Raw genomic sequence first — 20,626 nt, forward strand, 5'->3', positions numbered from 1 at the left:
AAACAGGGTTAACGTTTTGAGTCTGTGTGACTCTTCTTCAGAACTCTGAGTCTACATGACCCTCTATCAGAGCTGACAGCAAAGAGAATCAGCAGAGATTTATACTATGAGGGTGGTGGTGGTGGTGGTGATGATGGGGGAGGGTGGAATGGGACAACGGGAATGTAAATGAGGATACAGAAGGCTGAGAAGGTGCTAAAAGTAATCAGAATGCATGAATGGTAGAACAGAGGTACAGATTGGTAAAGGACTGCCTGAGGAATGTGACAGTTGCCCTGAAGGGGGGGAGAGGGGGCAAGAAGGAAAGTTGGAATGGAAAGTGGAAAAATGGAAGTGAGAAAGAAGGACGATAAAATGGATAAATGAGATGAATCAAAATGAAATAAAATAAATTCGACCTCAAAAATATCATGATACCCTGAAGGGGACAAGTCACTATGAAATGGGAAGAGAGGAAAACAGCTCCTTACCACAAGCACTGAAAAGAATGGCAATGAAACATTAACCAAAAAGCAAAGTATGGAAGATTCCAACTATCCCTTTAACTCAACTGCCGACAAAATATCCTGTTGGTAAAACTTAACTAAATAAAACTATGCTAAGATCCAACAAATTTTCTTGCAGTGATCATAAAACAACTCTATCAGTATAATAACTAATAAAAGAGAAACATCTCGCAGTTTCATCATGGAAGAACTGATTAGCTTTCCTGAAAATGAAGCATGCTTTCTGAGTAATGTTATGAAATTTGAAATAAACCACATCAGATTATAAATTCCAGCACCTCTAAAACTGGTCATTTGAGTAATGAATGCTGCAGCACAGATATTGATCGAATCCAATTTAAATTCAACACTGAATATCAATAATCACCTTTTCATGTTTCTTCAAAAATGAGGTTTTCTTAATTTTCCCATGATGCTGGAAATGAAGCAAAGGAGAAAGAAAAGTTAAAACATTGTATTGATCTATTTGAAGCAATTATTTATTGTAAATGAATTACTATTCAAGTACAGGCAACCTTGAAATGTGGGTAATTGCAGCAACAAATTTGCTCACCAGGTCCTGCTAATATTAACTGGATAAATTGCCATTCAGTCTGTTGTTTGAAAGATATCTTCCCTGGCGAACATAGGCTGTCAGAAAAAAACTGACTGAGTGCTGGAAGATTATATGCCAAGCTTGGCCCAAAAGACCAGTGTGGTACACTCCTATTTTCACACTTTTATGACATTTAGAATTTTTGGGGGAAAACTCTGCCCATGATGTTGGTTAGGAGTTCAGTATAGTCCAGGAAAGCTTGCATGCTTATTGATATCTACAGTAAAAGGGATGATTTGCTGTTTCTCAAATTACAAATCTATTTTACACACGAACCTATGTTTGTGATTATAACTGCTTTGGAGTAAATTCAAAATAATTAATTCAACAGCTACCCTCAGGCTAAAGAAAATATCCAATTAAAACAAAAGATTTCATTCCTAAGTATTAGTTGCCCACCAATACAAATTTTCTCAAGTAAACTAAATGGTTACCCATACATACTACATCATCCTTCACAAACAAAAATGTACTACTTTGATCTGAAGCACCAATAAAATAATTTGTGTAAGCCAAAATATTAAGGTGTCAGGCTTGGCAATGGAATGATTCTCACCTTTAAGTCAGATTTAGAATCACAGAATCCCTACAGTGCAGAAAGAGGCCACCCAGTCCATCAAACCCACATCACAACAATAATCCCACCCAGATTCTATCCCTCATGTATTTACCCTGCTAATCCCCCTGACACCAAGGTCACTTTAGCACGGCCAATCAACCTAACCTAGACATCTTTGGAGCGAGAGAGGAAACTGGAGGAAAATCATGAAGGCATGGGGAGAATGTGTAAACTCCACAAAGACAGTCACCCGAGGCCGGAATTGAACTCAGGTTCCTGGCACTGTGAGGCAGCTATGCTAACTACTGTCCGTCCTGGTGGGTGCAAATTCCACTCTCTTTCATAAACACAATCTAGGCTGATGAGAGAGATATCTGATACAACAACAGAAAATGCTGGAAAATCTCAGCAGGTCTGACAGCTTCTGTGGGGAGAGAATAGAGCCAACGTTTTTAGTCTACATGACCCTTTATCAGAGCTGAGAGCAAAGAGAATCAGCAGAGATTTATACTATGAAGGTAGTAGTGGTGGTGGTGATGATGGGGGAGAGTAGAATGGGACAACGGGAGGGTAGAATGGGACAACGGGAATGTAAATGAGGATACAGAAGGCTGAGAAGGTGCTAAAAGTAATTAGAATGCGTGAATGGTAGAATAGAGGTACAGATTGGTAAAGGACTGCCTGAGGAATGTGGCAGTTGCCCTGAAGGGGGGAGGGGGCAAGAAGGAAAGTTGGAATGGAAAGTGGAAAAATGGAAGTGAGAAAGAAGGACGATAAAATGGATGTGAGATGAAACAAAATGAAATAAAATAAATGGAAGTTGGGGGTGAAGGTGGAGGGAAGAGTTCATGCTGTGAAGTTGTTGAACTCAATGTTCAGTCAGGAAGGCTGTGAAGTGCCCAATCGGAAGATGAGGTGCTGTTCCTCCAGTTTGCGTTGGGGTTCGCTAGAACATTGAAAAGGCCAAGGACGGACATGTGGGCAAGAGAGCAGGGTGGTGTGTTGAAATGGCAAGCGACAGGAGATTTGGGTCCTGCTTGCAGACGGACAGAAGGTGTTCAGTAAAGTCACCCAGTCTGCATTTGGTCTGTCCGATGTAGAGTAAACCGCATTGGGAGCAGCAAATGAAATAGACCAGATTGAAAGAGGTGCATGTGAAGTACTGCTTCACCTGAAAGGGGTATTTAGGACCTGGGACGATGAGCAGGGAGGAGGTAAAGGGGCAGGTGTTGCACCTTCCACGATTACATGGGAAGGTGCCATGGGCAAGGATATCGGCAGCGCTATTTTGGAAAGTGGCATCATTAGAACAGATGCGGCGGAGGCAAAGGAACTGAGAGAATGGGATGGAATCCTTACAGGATGTGGGTGTGGAGAGCTGTAGTCAATGTGGCTGTGGGAGTCGGTGGGCTTGCATTGGATACTGGTGGACAGTTTATCACCAGAAATTGAGACAGAGAGGTCAAGGAGGTCCACTAAACTGTCCACTAGTATCCATTACAAGCCCATCGATTCCCACAACTGCCTTGACGATAGTTCTTCACACCTCACATCCTGTAAGGACACCACCCCATTCTCTCAGTTCGTTTGCCTCCATCGCATCTGTTCTGATGATACCATTTCCAAAATAGCACTGCCGATATGTCTTCCTTCTTTGTCCATCATGGTTTTCCATGTTATTATTCTGGTTCATTAGATTAGTCACTGGGATAGCAGGATTGTTATATGAGGAGACATTGGAGAGACTGGGTTTGTATTCCCTGGAGTTTCGAAGCATGAAAGGTGACCTAATTGAAACTTGCACATATCCGACAGGGTGTGACTGGGTGGATGGAGATATTTCCTCTGGCTGGTGAGTCTAAAACCAAGGGACATAATCTCAGGATAAGGGCTAGAGCATTTAAGGCTGAGATGAGGAGGAATTTCTTCATTGAATCTTTGGAATGCTCTACACCAGAGACCTGTGGAGACTTAATCATGGAGCATATTCAAAGTGATATGGAGATAGCATGGGAAAGTGGTATTCAGGTAGAAGATCAGTCATGATCTAATTGAATGGTGGAGCAAGCTCGACAGGGTGAATCGACTAGTCCTGTTCTGTTCCTATGTTCTCATGGTCCAATGCTCCATTATACATAGGACTTCTGATGAAAGATCACAGGCCTGAAACAGATGCTGCCAGACCTGCTGACTGTTTCAAACACTTTTTCTCTATTTACTCTATTCCATTCATATCAATTAAGGGTTAAAATTAAGAAAATCAATTGAATTACTGTACCTTCAAGAAAAACCTTTTGTCTGTTCTAGCAGGATTATAGGAGGCGAGGTAAGCAGCAATCAGCAGGAATTTTGAGTAATACGGAAGTTCAACATGTGCGTGGGCAGAAAGTCCTGAGCATTCGAACAAAAAAAAATTAAATGTCTGCAAAGTTATCAAAATTTAGACCATGAGGAAGGAGAATTCTATGGATACAGATTGACTTTGCTGAAGTATATTTGTAATAGTGAATTTCAAGGTGAACTGTTAGGCACAAATCAATTTATTTGGCAGTTGTTTTTTTAATCTAAAATTTCTCTCCATTTTTGGATATTTCATTCCAGGGAAGTACTGGCTTCCCAGACCCTTTTCTCCAGAATCTGGAAATCTCATGTACAATTACTTTGACCACTCTGATAGAACAGTTTGACATTTCATTGATTTGTTGCATTAATTTGAAAGTAAGTTTCAATATGGTAAGGGAATGATGTTAATCAGTAGGCACAAATTTAAAATAAACAGAAACTTCAAATGGAGGCCTTTGAAGCATAGATATTAAGATGATTATTTAGCAGGACCTTTTCCCTCTTAGTTAATGAAAAGCACAATCGAACTGAAATAACAATTCACCAACCCAAATGATCCATACCACAAGTTTACAGGACCTAATGAAGTTAACATGTCACTTCACTATATTACAACTGCAGTGAAGTTGATTTCCATTTCCCCATGCCCAGAAGCTGCATTTGGCTGATTGCCAAACCGTGTTGAAATTTCTGATTTTCACATAAGGTGTTTTCATCATTTAAATTTCCTATCATACTGCTACATCTGAAAACACAATTTTACAATGACAGCAATTAATAATTTCTCTCATTCTTGTTGCTGTTTTATGTTTCAAGCATTCACTCTGCATAGCTCAAAGCTTCTCATTCAATCTGTTTAGCTCCACGTTTGTTGTTTAAGCAACTATGATATGCAGGAAGATGCAAGGTAGCATACAGAGTTTAAGGTGTAAAAATAAGGCTGTCAAGAGATGCTGCAAAATATACAATTGAAAACGAAGGCCAAGCTAAGAAGGCAGACAAGCAGTGGTGAGTCTGTGGCCGTGATTAAACAATGAGTTGACGTTCAGGGTGGAATGGGAGAAAGCAGGCATAACATAGATGGTGGTGAAGGAGTTAGGATGGGCCCTGGGATAACTGTGTGAGGAACAGGGTATGGAACCATAAGTGTATGAACATTTGGTGGAATTCCGTTTTGGTGTTTGATAGCAGCTAGCTTCAGGGCAGTTAAGGGAGCAGGAGGGCCCAAGAAAAAAGCCATTAGGTATAAAGCAATGGGCTGGAACTTCAAGCATACTAGTGAGAAACATTCATGAGCATATAAGTCAATGCACCGAAAATGATTTCAGGTGGGAAGGAATTCTCCACAGTCCAGTCTGTTTCAACTTGTCATTCTTGTTTCCTTGTCTCTTGTAGTTCCTGCCTCTAAGTGTCTGCTCAATCATGACTACATAACTTTGTAATTCTTTTGTCTGTTAGAATCGCATAAGAATATGGCGCAAAGTGGCAACATGCCGAAATGCTAATTATAATGAGGGTGGATCAACAATGCATAGTATCCTGCAATCCCTAAAACTAAAATAGTTAGGATTATAAATTTTAATTTATTTCATTTAATGTTGCAATCCACACTCATCTACAAAAATTCACAATCTGATCAGCAGCAACTAAAGTACAAAGATTCTTCTGGTCAACTAAACCAGGATTGGTTCACCTTTCACATGCCCATCTTCTTCTTCATCTTGCTGCAGCCTCTCCCACTGAGAGCTGAAACATAAGAATGTAATTCGCAAAATAATATTTCTGTGTACAAAATCAATTAAGTTTATAGTTTTATATTCTCTTAAAGAGCATCATATTTTAAAACAAAAGTTTTACTTTAATCTCAAAACAATGAAACAAATAGGCTAACTTTTTCAATGAATGGACTATTCCCCCTTTAAATAAACCATTTTACTCACATAAAGATAACTGGATGAAGTAAATCTTAGACTATTTTGCAGCATTTTTTCAAAACACCACATTCACAAAGTTCAAACAGAACAAAACCTCAAATAAGTGCAAATGGCACAAGTTGATTGGGTTTTACTAATAAGAGTTTGGTGATTAGCACTCTGTATTTGGTACCAAAGTTATCCCAAGTACTTCACTCCAATGTGTTTTCATTGGCTGGCAACAATAAATTAAAACATCTATTTGAATAGAACTTACTGCTCTGAGGAGAATAAATAAGCAGTTTGATTTACACAAATGAAATGCTATTTTTCAGTATTTTATATCAAAGTTTGGCCGAGTGGTTAACAGTGAGGTTGAGTGTCTTGGGCTTCAGGAAGATATAGATGGGATGATCAAATGGGTAGAATAGTGGCAGATAGAATTTAACCCTGAAATGTATGAGGTGATACACTTTGGAAGGAGTAATTTGACAAGGAACAATATTCAATGAACTGCATGGCACTAGGAAGTTCTGAGGAACAAAGGGAGCTTGGCGTGTTTGTTCATAGATCTCTGAAGGCGGAAGGGCATGTTATTGGGGTGGTGAAAAAGGCATATGAGACACTTGCCTTATCAATCAAGGCAAAGCAAGAAGATCATGTTGGAGTTATATAGAACGTTGGTGAGGTCATCGCCAACTGTCTAGAACTGCAGTTCTGGTCACCATATTATAGGAAGATGTGGTTGCACTGGAGGGGTTGTAGAGGAGATTCACCAGGATGCTGTTGGGATGAAACATTTAAGTTAAGAGAGGTTGGATAGCCTGGGTTGTGTGTGTTGGAGCAGGGAAGGCTGAGCTGCGACCTGATCGAGGTGTACAAGATTATGAGGGGCATGGACAGAGTGCATAGGGAGCAGCTTTTCCCCTTAATTGAAGGGTCAGTCACGAGGGGACACAAGTTCAAGGTGAGGGGCAGAAGTTAAGGAAGAATGTGAGGAAAATCTTTTTTTACCCAGAACATGGTGACGGTCTGGAATGCGCTGCCTGGAGGGTGGTAGAGATGGGCTGCCTCACATCCTTTAAAAAGTACCTGTATAACACTCGGCATGTCATAATATTCAAGACCATGGGCCAAGTGTGAGTAAATGGGATTAGGCAGGTAGGTCAGATGTTTCTCAGGCGTCAGTGCAGACCTGAAGGGCCGAAGGGCTTCTTCTGCACTGCGCGGTATTGTGATTTCGTGAAGCAATCCACATAATACAAACATGTTTTTCTCACAAGAACAAACATTGCTCAGATCAATGAGACACCTGAAGTCTTGACAATTCATTTTCAATATAGTCTTAATAACGTGGCCTCCAAACCATAACCATGTTTCATAGTTCAACAAATTGTGAAAATTCAGCCCATTATGGCAAGGCAAATAAGGCCTCTTTACAACTGAACTACCTTTGCGGTTATGGTGTTAAGGTGGGGGATCAGGCCTGGGTAGGCTGCTCTTACAGAGAGTTGGTACAGACTTGATGAGCCACTTCTGCACTGTGGAGACTCCACAAGTAAAGCCATGGTGATTGATCCCTACTATTTACTAAAATTTTACATCATATTTGCTCAGTTAGTTTAACATTTCTAAATATGATTCAGAAGATGTCAAATTCAAGTCACATATCAAGAGTGTCACCTCAATCTAGAGGTGACTCTCCACTAGCACTCGCCAGCTGCATGATCAGAGACACCATCTTTTGGGGTTAGACATTAAACTAAAGGCACCTTTGGCAACTTCCAATGGTCTAGATGGACATAAAGATCACAGAAGCTGTGCACAGGATGTCTCCCATGTCTAAGCCAACATTGTTTATTCAACTAATATTGTGAAAAAACATTTTTTTCCATCTGCGTTACTGCCATAATGGCATTGGGCTGTGTGCAAGGTACTGTCTTATTTGTTTACTTAAGAAGTTTGTTTTGTAATTTGAAATGCTCTGAAATATTATTGAAGACTACATAATCCTATTTAAATGCAAGCCTTCTCTTTATATTGTGAGGAACTAAGATCATACCCTGTACATTTTTCTTAAATATATATTATATATAGATATATATGAGGAGTGGGGGAGGGGGGTGTATTTCCACTCCTGTTTTTAACGGAGTATCCAACAGGAGTCACAAAACAGCTTTTCCGACCTGACACAACACACAGAAGAAAAATCAAAAAATCTTGCCCATGATCATTGCTATTTCTAAAAGGTTTAAAACTGAATAAAGATCTTTATAATGAAGCTGTGTTGGTTTGTGACCTCGAAACAAAGGAAGCCACTTGGCATTTTTAGGAAAACCCACAGCTCACTATCTCTGAGGAGTCATGAGCAACGCTTGTGGACTGTACAACCCAACTTCAAAGAGCTATACAAAGGCCATCTGCATTCAATAACCCGGGCTGGTCAGCAGGAGGTGAATGGTCTGCTAGAACAGGCCCTCAACCTTCCTTTCAATTCCGGATGTTTAGCAATTATTGGAATCCAGAAGATGGATACACATCCTTTGTCAAAGATGGTGGTGAGGTAGAAGTCACGTGACATGGGTTTCAGACTTGGAAAACAAGTAATATTGCTTTACTGAACTGAAAAGCTCAACCTGCTGTTCAACTTCTGACTAGCAGTCGGCACCAAAGGACCCCTACCTTGCCCCATCTATCCTACTTCTGCTGGAAGCTCTGTACAATTGCCTACGAGACTGATTCATCTCTGTGTATCTGTCTCATCTTGTGAACTCCACACCGCCAGAAAAAACAATTCCTTAACATCTGTTTTCAGCCCACTGACCTCCATAAAAGAATACTTTGCTTCTGGACTTTGGAATCCATGTGAAACAATATTTATTTACTCTGTGGTCTTTGTACTATAAATATGTATTTTCTCTATCCATCTCTTTACTATCTGAATGCGAGAAGGATGTTGCAAATCCTTTTGTGCGTGCAAATAAACTAACCCTTTGAATTCATCCCATCTCAAGTTTGTTGTCAGATTATTCATAGAAAATTGGATTACACCAAACAGAGGTGTTGGGAAATAAGCCGCGGCTTATAAAGAGAGAAACAAATAAAAACACCTTTTTGTTTATAGACAGGTAGTGAGAGAAGAAATTAGTGCTGTTTAAATTAACTCTCCCTCCTGTCTGTAGCAACATCTTGTACAACTTGTAAGTTCAGAAAATTTAGCCATGCTTAAATAAGTAAATGATGGTCTCACTGTAAAGAAATACATTTCACATTTATGGGATGCATTTATTGACCATCATTAATTGCTCCTGAGAAGATATTAATGAGTTTCTTGGACCTCTGCAGTCCATGTTAGGTAGGTACCTTCAGGATTTTGACCCAGCAGCAATGAAGAAATAGTAATTCCAATTCGGAATGGTGTGAGACTTGGAAAATAACTTGTAACTGCTGCTTCAGTTAGTCAACATGGCAGGCGTCGCAGATTTGGAAGGTGCTATTGAAAACGCCTTGGCGAGCTGCTGCAGTGCATCTTATGGATGGTATATACAGTAGCTATGTGTGTCAGTGGTGGAGAGTGATTAAGATGGCAGATGGGGCACCAATCATGGAATATATCTTCATATTTCCACAGATAGTTTTTACTGCAACCCATTCCTCAGTCTCATCAAATGTCCACCATAATCTGTGGAAAATAAAAGTAATGGGATTTCTGTCTGAAATTTAAAACAAAAATCTGTTCTTACAGAATATTAGAATAAATGTAAATCGTGAGGGTGGCACAGTGGTTAGCAGTGCTGCCTCACAGTGCCAGGGACCTTGGTTCAATTCCACCCTTCTGGAATTTGCACATTCTCCCACTGGGTTTCCTCGGCGTGCTCCGATTTCCTCCCACAATTCAAAGGTGTGCAGGTTAGGTGGATTGGCCATGCTAAATTACTTCTTAGGGTCCCAAGATGTGTAGGTTAGATGGATGAGCCATAGTTACAGGGTTAGAGCAGGGGAGAGGGCCTGGGTAATATACTCTGCCAGAGAGTCAGTGCAAACCCGATGGGTCAAATGGCCTCTTCTGCACTGTAGGGATTCTATTCTAGCAATACTCCAGAAATGGAACGAGTATTGAATTGGAACATGTTCAGCACCTCACATTCTGTAAAGAAATCAAAATAAGTGTTCAAGGTTTATGGGGTACAATAAGCTGGGGGATTTAACACGTGGGACAAGATCCTTCCTAGGGCTCTCTGCCTGCAATATCTTACAATCCAGAAAGAGCCTACTGGTGTTAAAGCTATTACATTCAGTGCAAACTAATGGCCTCACAGAAGAAAACTTAATTAAGGAAACTAGAACTATATATATGCGTGTGACAACATGAGCCCAGGTCTGTGACTGGGAGACAAATTCTTTTGTACTTTGATGCTACCAGATTAACAGAAGTTGAGTGACCTTTTTAAATCAACATTAGAGTCAGGAGCATTCTGCTCCGAGCAAGGTCTCAGGTATTTCCTGCCTGAGAAAAATAATTAATTAGAACAACGCTGCTTATATATTCAAGAGCCACAACTTTTGACTCTGGCAATATTATGGGATGCTCATGCTCACTTCTCCAATTTTAGATGGCAATATATAATGAAGTGGCTGTATTTTTTATTTATCAGATAATTACCTTGATATTTCTCGTAGATAAACTGTTTGCATTGCTTTTTTCAAGTGTGGTTCAATGTTTTTCCACAGCCGATGAGCATCCTCTTCTTTGGCTTGAAGAAAAACATTATTTGAATTGTTGTACCTGCATTTTCTTTTTGTTCTCTATATCATGCTAATTGTATTCCCCAATGTCAGCAATATTCCAATGACATTCAAGCAAAACAAAAAGTCAAAAGTAAGAAATTTAAACATGCATTTTCATTCCTTCGACGTCCACATACAAATAGATTATACCAAAACTGCAAACAAAGCTCTGTTTAAGCAGAATTTCAAACATGGTAAAAGCAAATTGCTTTTCAGGTTGAAATGTTAAACTGAAGACAACAGAACATGCCATATAGCTGCTTTGCTGTCATGCTGAGATACTACGTACACATGCAATGCTGAAGTATTTACCTGAAAGCCACAAACTTGGTGAAGTAAATTACTTAAGGGCTGCTCTTATAAATACACCAGAAAGCAACTCAACTTAACTTATGTGTCTTATGCTATCCTTTTTCAAAGTTTTTTTAATAGATGAAATCCTGACCTCAAAATCCCACATGAGTAGAGCAGTAAAATAGGCTCTAGATTTAGTACATTTGGTATCCTTGAAGTGATGATGTCAAAAATTTCCATGTCTGGCTTTGTGATTCAAAATCCAGTCTCCGGTAAAAGAGGATTTAAAGATAGAATAAGGGGCATTTTTACAAATAATGAAGTTAGCTCATAGTGAGCAGAACTTGATAATATAACAAAACTCTTTTATATTTATGTGGCGGTCAAATGATGACAATATACAATTAAGCAAATTCAGTGGATGTGGTGTATCTGGATTTCCAGAAGGCATTTGACAAGGTGCCGTACCAAAGATTGCTACATAAGATAAAGGTGCACGGTGTTACGGGTAATGTATTAGCATGGATAGAGGATTGGTTAACTAACAGAAAGCAAAGAGTGGGGGTAAATGGGTGTTTTTCTGGTTGGCGATCAGTGATTAGTGGTGTGCCTCAGGGATCAGTGTTGGGACCGCAATTGTTTACGATTTACATAGATGATTTGGAGTTGGGGACCAAGTGTAATGTGTCAAAATTCGCAGATGACTGGCAGAGCAAAGTGTGCAGAGAATGCTGAAAGTCTGCAAAGGGATATAGATAGTCTAAGTGAGTGGGCAAGGGTCTGGCAGATGGAGTACAATGTTGGTAAATGTGAGGTCATCCATTTTGGTAGGAATAACAGCAAAATGGACTATTATTTGAATGGTAAAAAATTGCAGCATGCTGCTGTGCAGAGGGACCTGGGTGTCCTTGTGCAGGAATCTCAGGGAGTTGGTTTGTAGATGCAGCAGGTAATTAGGAAGGCAAAAGGAATGTTGACCTTCATTGCTAGAGGGATGGAGTTTAAAAACAGCACGGTTATATTGCAGCTGTATAAGATGCCGGTGAGGCCACACCTGGAGTACTGTGTACAGTTTTGGTCTCCTTACTTGAGAAAGGATATACTGGCACTGGAGGGGGTGCAGAGGAGATTCACTAGTTTGATTCCGGAGTTGAGAGGGTTGGCTTATGAGGAGAGACTGAGTAGACTGGGGGTATGCTCATTGGAATTCAGAGAATGAGGGGAGATCTTATAGAAACATATAAGATTATGAAGAGAATAGAGAAGATAGAAGCAGGAAAGTTGTTTCCACTGGCAGGTGAAACTAGAACTCGGGGACACAGCCTCAAAATAAGGGGAAACAGGTTTAGGACTGAGTTGAGGAGGAACCTCCTCACACAAAGGGTTGTGAATTTTTGGAATTCCCTGCCCAGTGAGCAGTTGAGGCTACCTCATTGAATGTTTTTAAGGTCGGGATAGATAAATTTTTGAACAGTAAAGGAATTAAGGGTTATGGTGAGCGGGCAGGTAAGTGGAGCTGAGTCCACGAAAAGATCAGCCATGATCTTATTGAATGGCGGAGCAGGCTCGAGGGGCCAGATGGCCTACTCCTGCTCCTCGTTCTTATGTTCTTATTAATGCAATAATTTAAAAACAGAAATTACATCCCCTTTCTCTAAGGCTTACCATCTCCTCTTTGTACTGGCTCACAAAACTTTGGAAAATTTAGTGCTGCCTGAAAAAGAACAAATGAGCACTTCAGTAAAAGTATTAGTTCAATTCATTGCCACTAATTGTTAAATCAAATCTCATTGCCTGTAAGTGAGCAAAAGTAGACATTTTAGTTTTAAATGAATCACATTCAGACGGTGTTAACTCAGTCTCTCCAATTCACTGTTAAATTAACAATGTCCAAGTGATCGGAGGAGGACTGGTATGAGAAAAGTAAACATTTCGCAACAGTGCAGTAAAGGTTGCTCTAAGTTTTGAGAATGAGACACACTGTTGCGGGAGAGCATTGGAGCCGCACGGTGGCACAGTGGTTAGCACTGCTGCCTCAGTGCCAGGGACCCAGGCTCGATTCCGGCCTTGGGTGCCTGTCCTTGTGGAGTTGGCACATTCTCCCCACGTGTGAGGGTTTCCTCTGGGTGCTCTGGCTTCCTCCCACAGCCCAAAGATGTGCGGGTGAGGTCGATTGGCCATGCTAAATTGCCACTTAAATGTCAGGGGGATTAGCAGGGTAAACACATGGGGTGACAGGAATGGGGCCTGGGTGGGATTGCTGTCGGTGCAGGCTCGATGGGCCGAATGGCCTCCTTCTGCACTGCAGGATTCAATTCACAATGTTCAGGTTCTATTGGCCGAATAACCTCTTTCTGCTGTTGGGATTCTATGGTGCCAAAATGCACAAAAAAATTGATACATTTCTTCTGGGACTGCTTGATGTTAACAATTAGGTGCGTCACTTTTTAAAAATGGATAATATTCCACTCCCCAGCATGAACAATCAATCCTGATAAATTGAAAGCAACCTTAAAATGAATAATTTAATCACACTGGCGGTTCAGTTAAACATACCAATGCTGAAAACATCAAGACAATACATAAATGAATAAGTGATTCACATTTTAAGAGTACTAAAAGATTATATTCAATCTTAAACCAGTCTAAAGGCAGACACTAAGGAGTTTTAAATATAGCCACTAAATATGACCAACTTAGTCCAATTGTGGATGTCATTTTTGGACTACTGCACCTCAGACACTGCCTGCAACTACATTCCACTGAGATAACTTTATAGTTCTGACAAAAGGTAATGGGTCTTTTCTTGTGTTGATCATAGATCATGGAATCCAACAGTGCAGGAGGCGGCTAATCGGCCCATCGAGTCTGCACCGACCACAATCCCACCCAGGCCCTATCCCCATACATTTACCTTAGCTAGTCCCCCTGACACTAAATCCACCTAACCCGCACATCTTTGGACTGTGGGAGGAAACCGGAGCAGCTGGAGGAAACCCACACAGACACGGTGACCCAAGCCAGGATCTGCTCCCTCTTATTTTGAGGCTATGCCCCCTAGTTCTAGTTTCACACAGACAGTGACCCAAGCTGGGAATCGAACCCAGGTCCCTGGTGCTGTGTGGCAGCAGTGCTAACCACTGTGCCACCGTGCCACCCAAATGTTAATGGAATATTGTCAGGAATCAGAACCATTTTCAGGTCCCAACCCTGCATCAGTCTGCCATGTGTGCTTTGCTGACCTTATTGGGAAGCAGCTTCCTCATCAGTCGTCTCGAATTAAGGACAGCTTGCGGGTTACAGAAAGCCTCCAACTTTGGACAGCTAGCAGGTCCAATGGGAGTATGTGTATAATTTCAAAATTAGAGGTCCCAAGCCAGGAGGGTCATCAGACTAAAGGGAAACTGTACTGAGAGATTCATCTGGGCAGCAGGGGCAGCCTTTCATACCTGTCATCATTGAGGCATGGAGACTGTGGCTTCATTGGCCACTGTCCTACATCCAGGAGGCCATGTCCATGGGTCTGCTTGACTCCACACTCAGCAGGAATCTGCTCCAATAACAGTACGATTCTGATGGACACTGCCCACCTCCTGGTTATTGCCTTAATTGATCATGACTTCTCGCTGCTGCTATGTGGGCAGTAATTCCTGATATTCATCTGCCTCCAACCCGACAAGATTACTGAGAGGTGGAATGTGTCAGGGCACCGACCTGATGCCCTTATTACAGGGAAGGCGATGGCTTAGTGGTATTATCGCTAGACTATTAATCTAGAAACTCTACAAATGTGCTGGGGACCCCAGGTTCGAATCCTGCCATGGCAGATGGTGGAATTTGAATTCAATATTAAAATAATCTGGAATTAAGAATCTACTGGTGATCGTGAAACCATTGTCGATTGTCAGAAAAACCCATCTGGTTCACTAATGTCCTTTAGGGAAGGAAATCTGCCATCCTTACCTGGTCTGGGCTACATGTGACTCCAGAGCCACAGCAATGTGGTTGACTCTCAACTGCCCTTGGGCAACTAGGGATGGGCAATAAATGCTGGCAAGCCAGTGACGCCCATGTCCCCCAAATGAATAAAAGAAAAATTCCAATATTGCTCCCAACTGCCTTTAAACTAACCACCTCTGCAGGGGTTTCACTGATGCTGCCTAATTTGCTTTCCAGCATTTTCTATTTTTATTTCAGGTTTAATAAGAACATAAAAACATATGAACTAGGAGCAGGAGTAGGCCATCTGGCCTCTCGAGCCTGCCCAGCCATTCAATAAGATTATGGGTGATCTTTTTGTGGACTCAGCTCCACTTACTCACCTGCTCACCATAACTCTTAATTCCTTTACTGTTCAAACATCTATCCATCTTTGCCTTAAGATCATTCAACGAGGTAGCCTCAACTCCTTCACTGGGCAGGGAGTTCCACAGATTCACAACCCTTTAGGTGAACAAGTTCCTCCTCAACTAAATCTGCTCCCCTTAATTTTGAGGCTATGCCCCCTAGTTTTGGTTTCACACACCAGTGGAAACAACTTCCCTGCCTCTATCTTATCTATTCCCTTCATAATTTTATATGTTTCTATAAGATCCCCCCCTTCATTCTTCTAAATCTCAATGAGTATAGTCCCAGACTACTCAGTCTCTCCTCATAAGCCAACTCCAGAATCAACCTTGTAAATCTCCTCTACCCCCTCCAGTGCCAGTATATCCTTTCTCAACTAAGACCAAAACTTACACAGTACTCCAGGTGTGGCCTCGCCAGCACCTTATACAACTGCAACATAACCTCCCTGTTTTAAACTCTATCCTTCTAACAATGAAGGACAAAATTCCATTTGCCTTCTTAATTACCTGCTGCACCTGCAAACCAACCTTTTGCAATTCACGCACAAGGACACCCAGGTCTCTGCACAGCGTCATGCTGCAATTTTGTACCAGTTAAATAATAGTCCATTTTGCTGTTATTCATACCAAAATGGATGACGTCACATTTACCAACATTGTACTCCATCTGCTAAACACTTGTCCACTCACTTAAACTATCAATATCCCTTTGCACACTTTGTGTCCTCTGCACACTTTGCTCTACCATTTATCTTAGTGTCATCTGCAAACTTTGACACTATATTTGTTACCCAACTCCAAATCATCTATGTAAATTGTAAACAAATGCGGTTCCAACACTGATCCCTGAGACACACCACTAGTCACTGATCGCCAAGCAGAAAAACACCCATTTACCCCCTCTTTGCTTTCTGTTAGTTAACCAATCCTCTATCCATGCTATCCATCCCCGTAACACCGTGCAGCTTTATTTTATGCAGCAGCCTTTTGTGCGGCACCTTGTCGAAAGCCTTCTGGAAATCCAGATACACCACATCCACTGGTTCCCCATTATCTCTCGCACTCATAATGTCCTCAAAGAATTCCAGTAAATTAGTTAAACATGACCTGTCTTTCATGAACCCATGCTGCGTCTTCCCAATGGGATAATTTCTATCCAGATGTCTCGCTATTTCATCCTTGATGATAGATTCAAATGTTTTCCCCACTACAGAAGTTAACCTAACCGGCCTATAGTTACCCGCCTTTGTCTACCTCCTTTTTTAAATAGAGGTGCCACATTTGCTGTTCCAATCTGCCGGAACTGCCCCAGAATCCAGCAAATTTCTTCAGCATTTTGCTTTCGGTTTGAAAAAATATAACGTCACTCCATTAAAACATTACTGCGGTATTCCTGGCACTTCAGGCATTCCTAGCATTTCCAGCAAAATCTACTTGCCATTATTATTGAAAAGATTTAAATGAAAATAAATGTATGTGACCTTGCATGGGATATGATACAAAGATCACTGGAATACAAAACACCTAATCTAAACACTAATGGAACCTCGGGCAATAGATTACATTTACCTGCCTTTGTCATCAAGATGAAATAAACTGTTCTGGCATAACTTTGATTTAGCATTCAGAAGCCTGCCAGACCCTTGTGCCAGTGATGAAGGTGGTAAACACTGTGAGACATAACCCATTAATATCAAACTCCTCTCTGCTTTTAATGCCAGAGTGCTTAATGTTTGCTGACACCATCTTTCGATTTCTGCCACGTTTTATTTCAGAGATGAATAATGCCCTGAATGCTGTAATCTTTGCATATTCCTGTGCTTTCAAATAGATGTCTCCTTTTACATGCATACCTACCTTCTGCATGCCATGAATTTTTTTTTTACAGCTGATGAAGTATCAGCTAAATGATGAGTACAACCAGAGTGATTTAAGTTTCAAATTCTGTAGTTACCCAGATGTTTTTTTAAAAATTCATTTGTAGGACATGGGTGTCACTGGCTGGCCAGCATTTATTGCCCATCCCTAGTTGTCCTTGGAGGGTAGTTGAGAGTCAACCACATTGCAGTGGCTCTGGAGTCACATGTAGACCAGACCAGGTAAGGACGGCAGATTTCCTTCCCTAAAGGACATTAGTGAACCAGATGCGTTTTTCCGACAATCAACAATTGTTTCACGATATTCAGTAGATTCTTAATTCCAGGTATTTTTATTGGATTCAAATTCCACCATCTGTCATGGCGGGATTCGAACCTGGGTCCCCAGAACATTAGCTGAGTTTCTAGATTAACAGCCGAACGATATACCACTGGATATCACCTCCCCACCTCCTTGTTATTGCCTTAATTGATTTTGACTTTGTTAGAATAGGCTTTAATCCGTCTAACATTTCCGAGGTAGCTATCCAGGTAAGTAGTCAGAACTGTCGAAAGTGAGGGTCCGAGAGAACAAGGAAATTGTCCTTCTGAAGCTCAAACTTCACGGGCAATTTCCATGGAGTCTTTGTATTGGAACTTCAGAGGGGCCCCACAACATATGTTGGGAGGTACATTCGGTCCCCGACTATCCAGAGACTGGAAGATCTGGGCTAATTTATGAAGATTTTCTTTGGCATTCCAATGTCAACATTTATCTGCAACAACGAACTGTCATAACATTGAGACCGCCCTTATTCACTTGCACAAGTACAGTACCTCTACTTCAAGCCCACATTTACTTTGCACTACAGTGTTTAGAAAATAATGTCATCTGCAGACCCAAAATTAAGTTTATTTTTACTTCCTGTCATTTCCTGAACTGCTGCCACACAGCAATTCCAGGTCATTCAAGCATCCGGTCCCATGAATTTGCTTTTAATAACCTTTGGCATCCAGTTGTTCCACTTGGTTCCCCACTTTTTGGTCTTATGTCCCATTCACCAGATAGCTGCTTATTTCAAAATCACAGCTCCACTCTTTCCCCTCAGCCTCTTCCCAACTCTATACTTCAACTCCTTGCACCTTACCCTCTGCTTGTGGATGAACACTTGTGGAAAAAAATCATTAGTCCCAGTCCCACAATAATGTCAGTGTTTCAGTCTTTAATACTGTCCCCAATCTGATGTTCTGTCCATAGTCCGAACCCTAGCCTAAATAATCCTCCAACAGAACACAATCCTCTATAACACAGTACTGGCTGCTTGCCCAACCAGAATCATTACTCATACAGGGAGCAAATTATGGAGTTATCTGTAGCAGGAAGAATCCAAACCTCCAGTGACTGGCTGACTATTCCAAGATTCTAATACTAAGCCAGACTTTAGTCAATTACCAAATGCTCACAAGAGCATACCCCCTTCACAGACAACCTCAGCACCATGGCAATGAGGATGTGCAGCACGGTGGCACAGTGGTTAGCACTGCCAGGGACCCCGGTTCAATTCCTGGCTTCAGCACTGTCTGTGTGGAGTTTGCACGTTCTCCCTGTATCTGCGTGGGTTTCCTCCGGGTGCTCTGGTTTCCTCCCACAAGTCTGAAAGACATGCTGGTTAGGTGCATCAGCCATGCTAAATTCTCCCTCATTGTACCCGAACAGGCACTGGACTGTGGCGACGAGGGGATTTTCACAGTTACTTCATTGCAGTGTTAATGTAAGCCTATTTGTGACAATAAATAAACTTAAAAACATTTAAAGAAAACAGAGGGAAAGGTACCACACCCACCAAAAGGTACCACTTACAGCAACACTGTCAGACATTTGACTCTCATAATGCACTTAACATTACATCCAGAAACACAAGGGAGGACGGGGAAGGAGGAGAAAGGGGGAACACAAGCACCTTCACATAACACATTAAAAACTTACTAAATGTCGCAGCTCTTTTAAATCTCGACAGACCGTGTAGAAAACTCCAAGTAGAATGTTAATATAAGAGGCATAAAACTCGGCAGAGAATTCTGGAGGATGATCACTTGAAAGAATTTTTTGGAGGTCGGCTGAAGTTAAAAATAAGTATTTTCAGTAATAATTGTCATTACATATATTAATTTACTTCATGTGTTATTCTCTATAATCCCTCGTTCATAAGGTCAATAGTGGGGATGTTCACTGATCGTTGCACAATGTTCAGCACTCTGTGACTCTTTAGATTCTGATGCAATTTGTGCCCATATGCAGCAAGACCAGACAGCATCCAGGCTTGAGCTGAGAAGTGCCAAGTAACATTCACTTCACACAGGTGCCACACAATGAGCATCTCCAACAAACGAGAATTCAACCATGCTGAATCCCACCCCCCACCGACAGATCAGCATACTGGGAGTTATCATTGACCAGAAACTAAAATGCACCAGCCATATAAACACTGCGGCTACAAGAGCAGATCAGAGACTGGGAATTCTGCAGAGAGTAACTCACCACTTGAGCCCCCAAAACCTGTCCAACATCTTCAAAGCACAAGTCAGGAGTGTGATGGAATACTTGCTTGAATGAGTTCAGTTCAGACAACACTCAAGATGCTCCACACCATCCAGGGTAAAGCAGTCCACTTGATTGAGACATTATTCACAACCTGCAACATCCAATCCCTCCACCACTGAGGTACAGTGGCAGCAGCGTGTACTATCTACAAGGTGCACTGCAGCAACTCACCAAGGCGCCTTCGACAGCACCTTCGAAATACATGACCTCTACCATCTAGAACAGCGGTCTCCAAACTCCAATCCGGAAGTGGCCCGCTGCGAGCAGGATGTGGCCCGCGGGCCGTAGTTTGGAGACCCCTGATCTAGAAGGACAAGCCCAGCAGATGCATGGGAACACCAGGACCTGCAAGTTCACCTCCAAGTCGCATATCATTCTGACTCAGAAGTATATCACCGTTCCTCCAGTATTGCTGGGTTAAAATCTTGGAACTCCCTTTTTAACAGCAGTGTGGGTATAACTACGCCACATTGACTGCAGCGATTCAAGAAAGCAGCTCACTCAAAGGCAATTAAAAATGGGCAATAAAATTACTGGCCTAGCCAGCGATGCCCAAATCCCGTGAAATAATAAAAAGAATATCGGTCATTTACCTAGATCACTGTTCTGCTTGTTATTTTGGACGTGTTACCAAAAGTTTCAGCTGGAGACTGATGGTGTTCTTGTCAAAAGGCACAGGGAGAAACCAAACAATGAGGCCAATAACACATATACAGAAATATGCAGACATCACAAGATGTAAAACAGGCCATATTCACCCTCCCCATGAATGAAGACTTAATCACATTTACCATCTTGCTCCCATTACTTCAAAAAGGTAC

General features: G+C 41.5%; 1 protein-coding gene across 4 annotated transcripts in view; it reads right to left on the bottom strand.

Annotated features, from left to right (window-relative positions):
* Window positions 1–20,626, bottom strand: part of orc5 (origin recognition complex, subunit 5) — a 108,387-nt gene that overhangs the window by 53,070 nt on the left and 34,691 nt on the right. For all 4 annotated transcript variants that reach the window (XM_078234727.1, XM_078234729.1, XM_078234731.1 and 1 more), the window contains exons 7-12: window positions 19,191–19,321; window positions 12,664–12,712; window positions 10,580–10,670; window positions 5,697–5,749; window positions 3,939–4,051; window positions 874–921 (exon numbers count right to left, since the gene is read on the bottom strand). In XM_078234727.1, the coding sequence (XP_078090853.1) occupies window positions 874–921; window positions 3,939–4,051; window positions 5,697–5,749; window positions 10,580–10,670; window positions 12,664–12,712; window positions 19,191–19,321 (485 nt within the window). The remainder of the gene's footprint in view (window positions 1–873; window positions 922–3,938; window positions 4,052–5,696; window positions 5,750–10,579; window positions 10,671–12,663; window positions 12,713–19,190; window positions 19,322–20,626) is intronic.

The sequence above is a fragment of the Mustelus asterias genome, chromosome 19 (genome assembly GCF_964213995.1).
Source record: "Mustelus asterias chromosome 19, sMusAst1.hap1.1, whole genome shotgun sequence".
Lineage (NCBI taxonomy): Eukaryota > Metazoa > Chordata > Chondrichthyes > Carcharhiniformes > Triakidae > Mustelus > Mustelus asterias.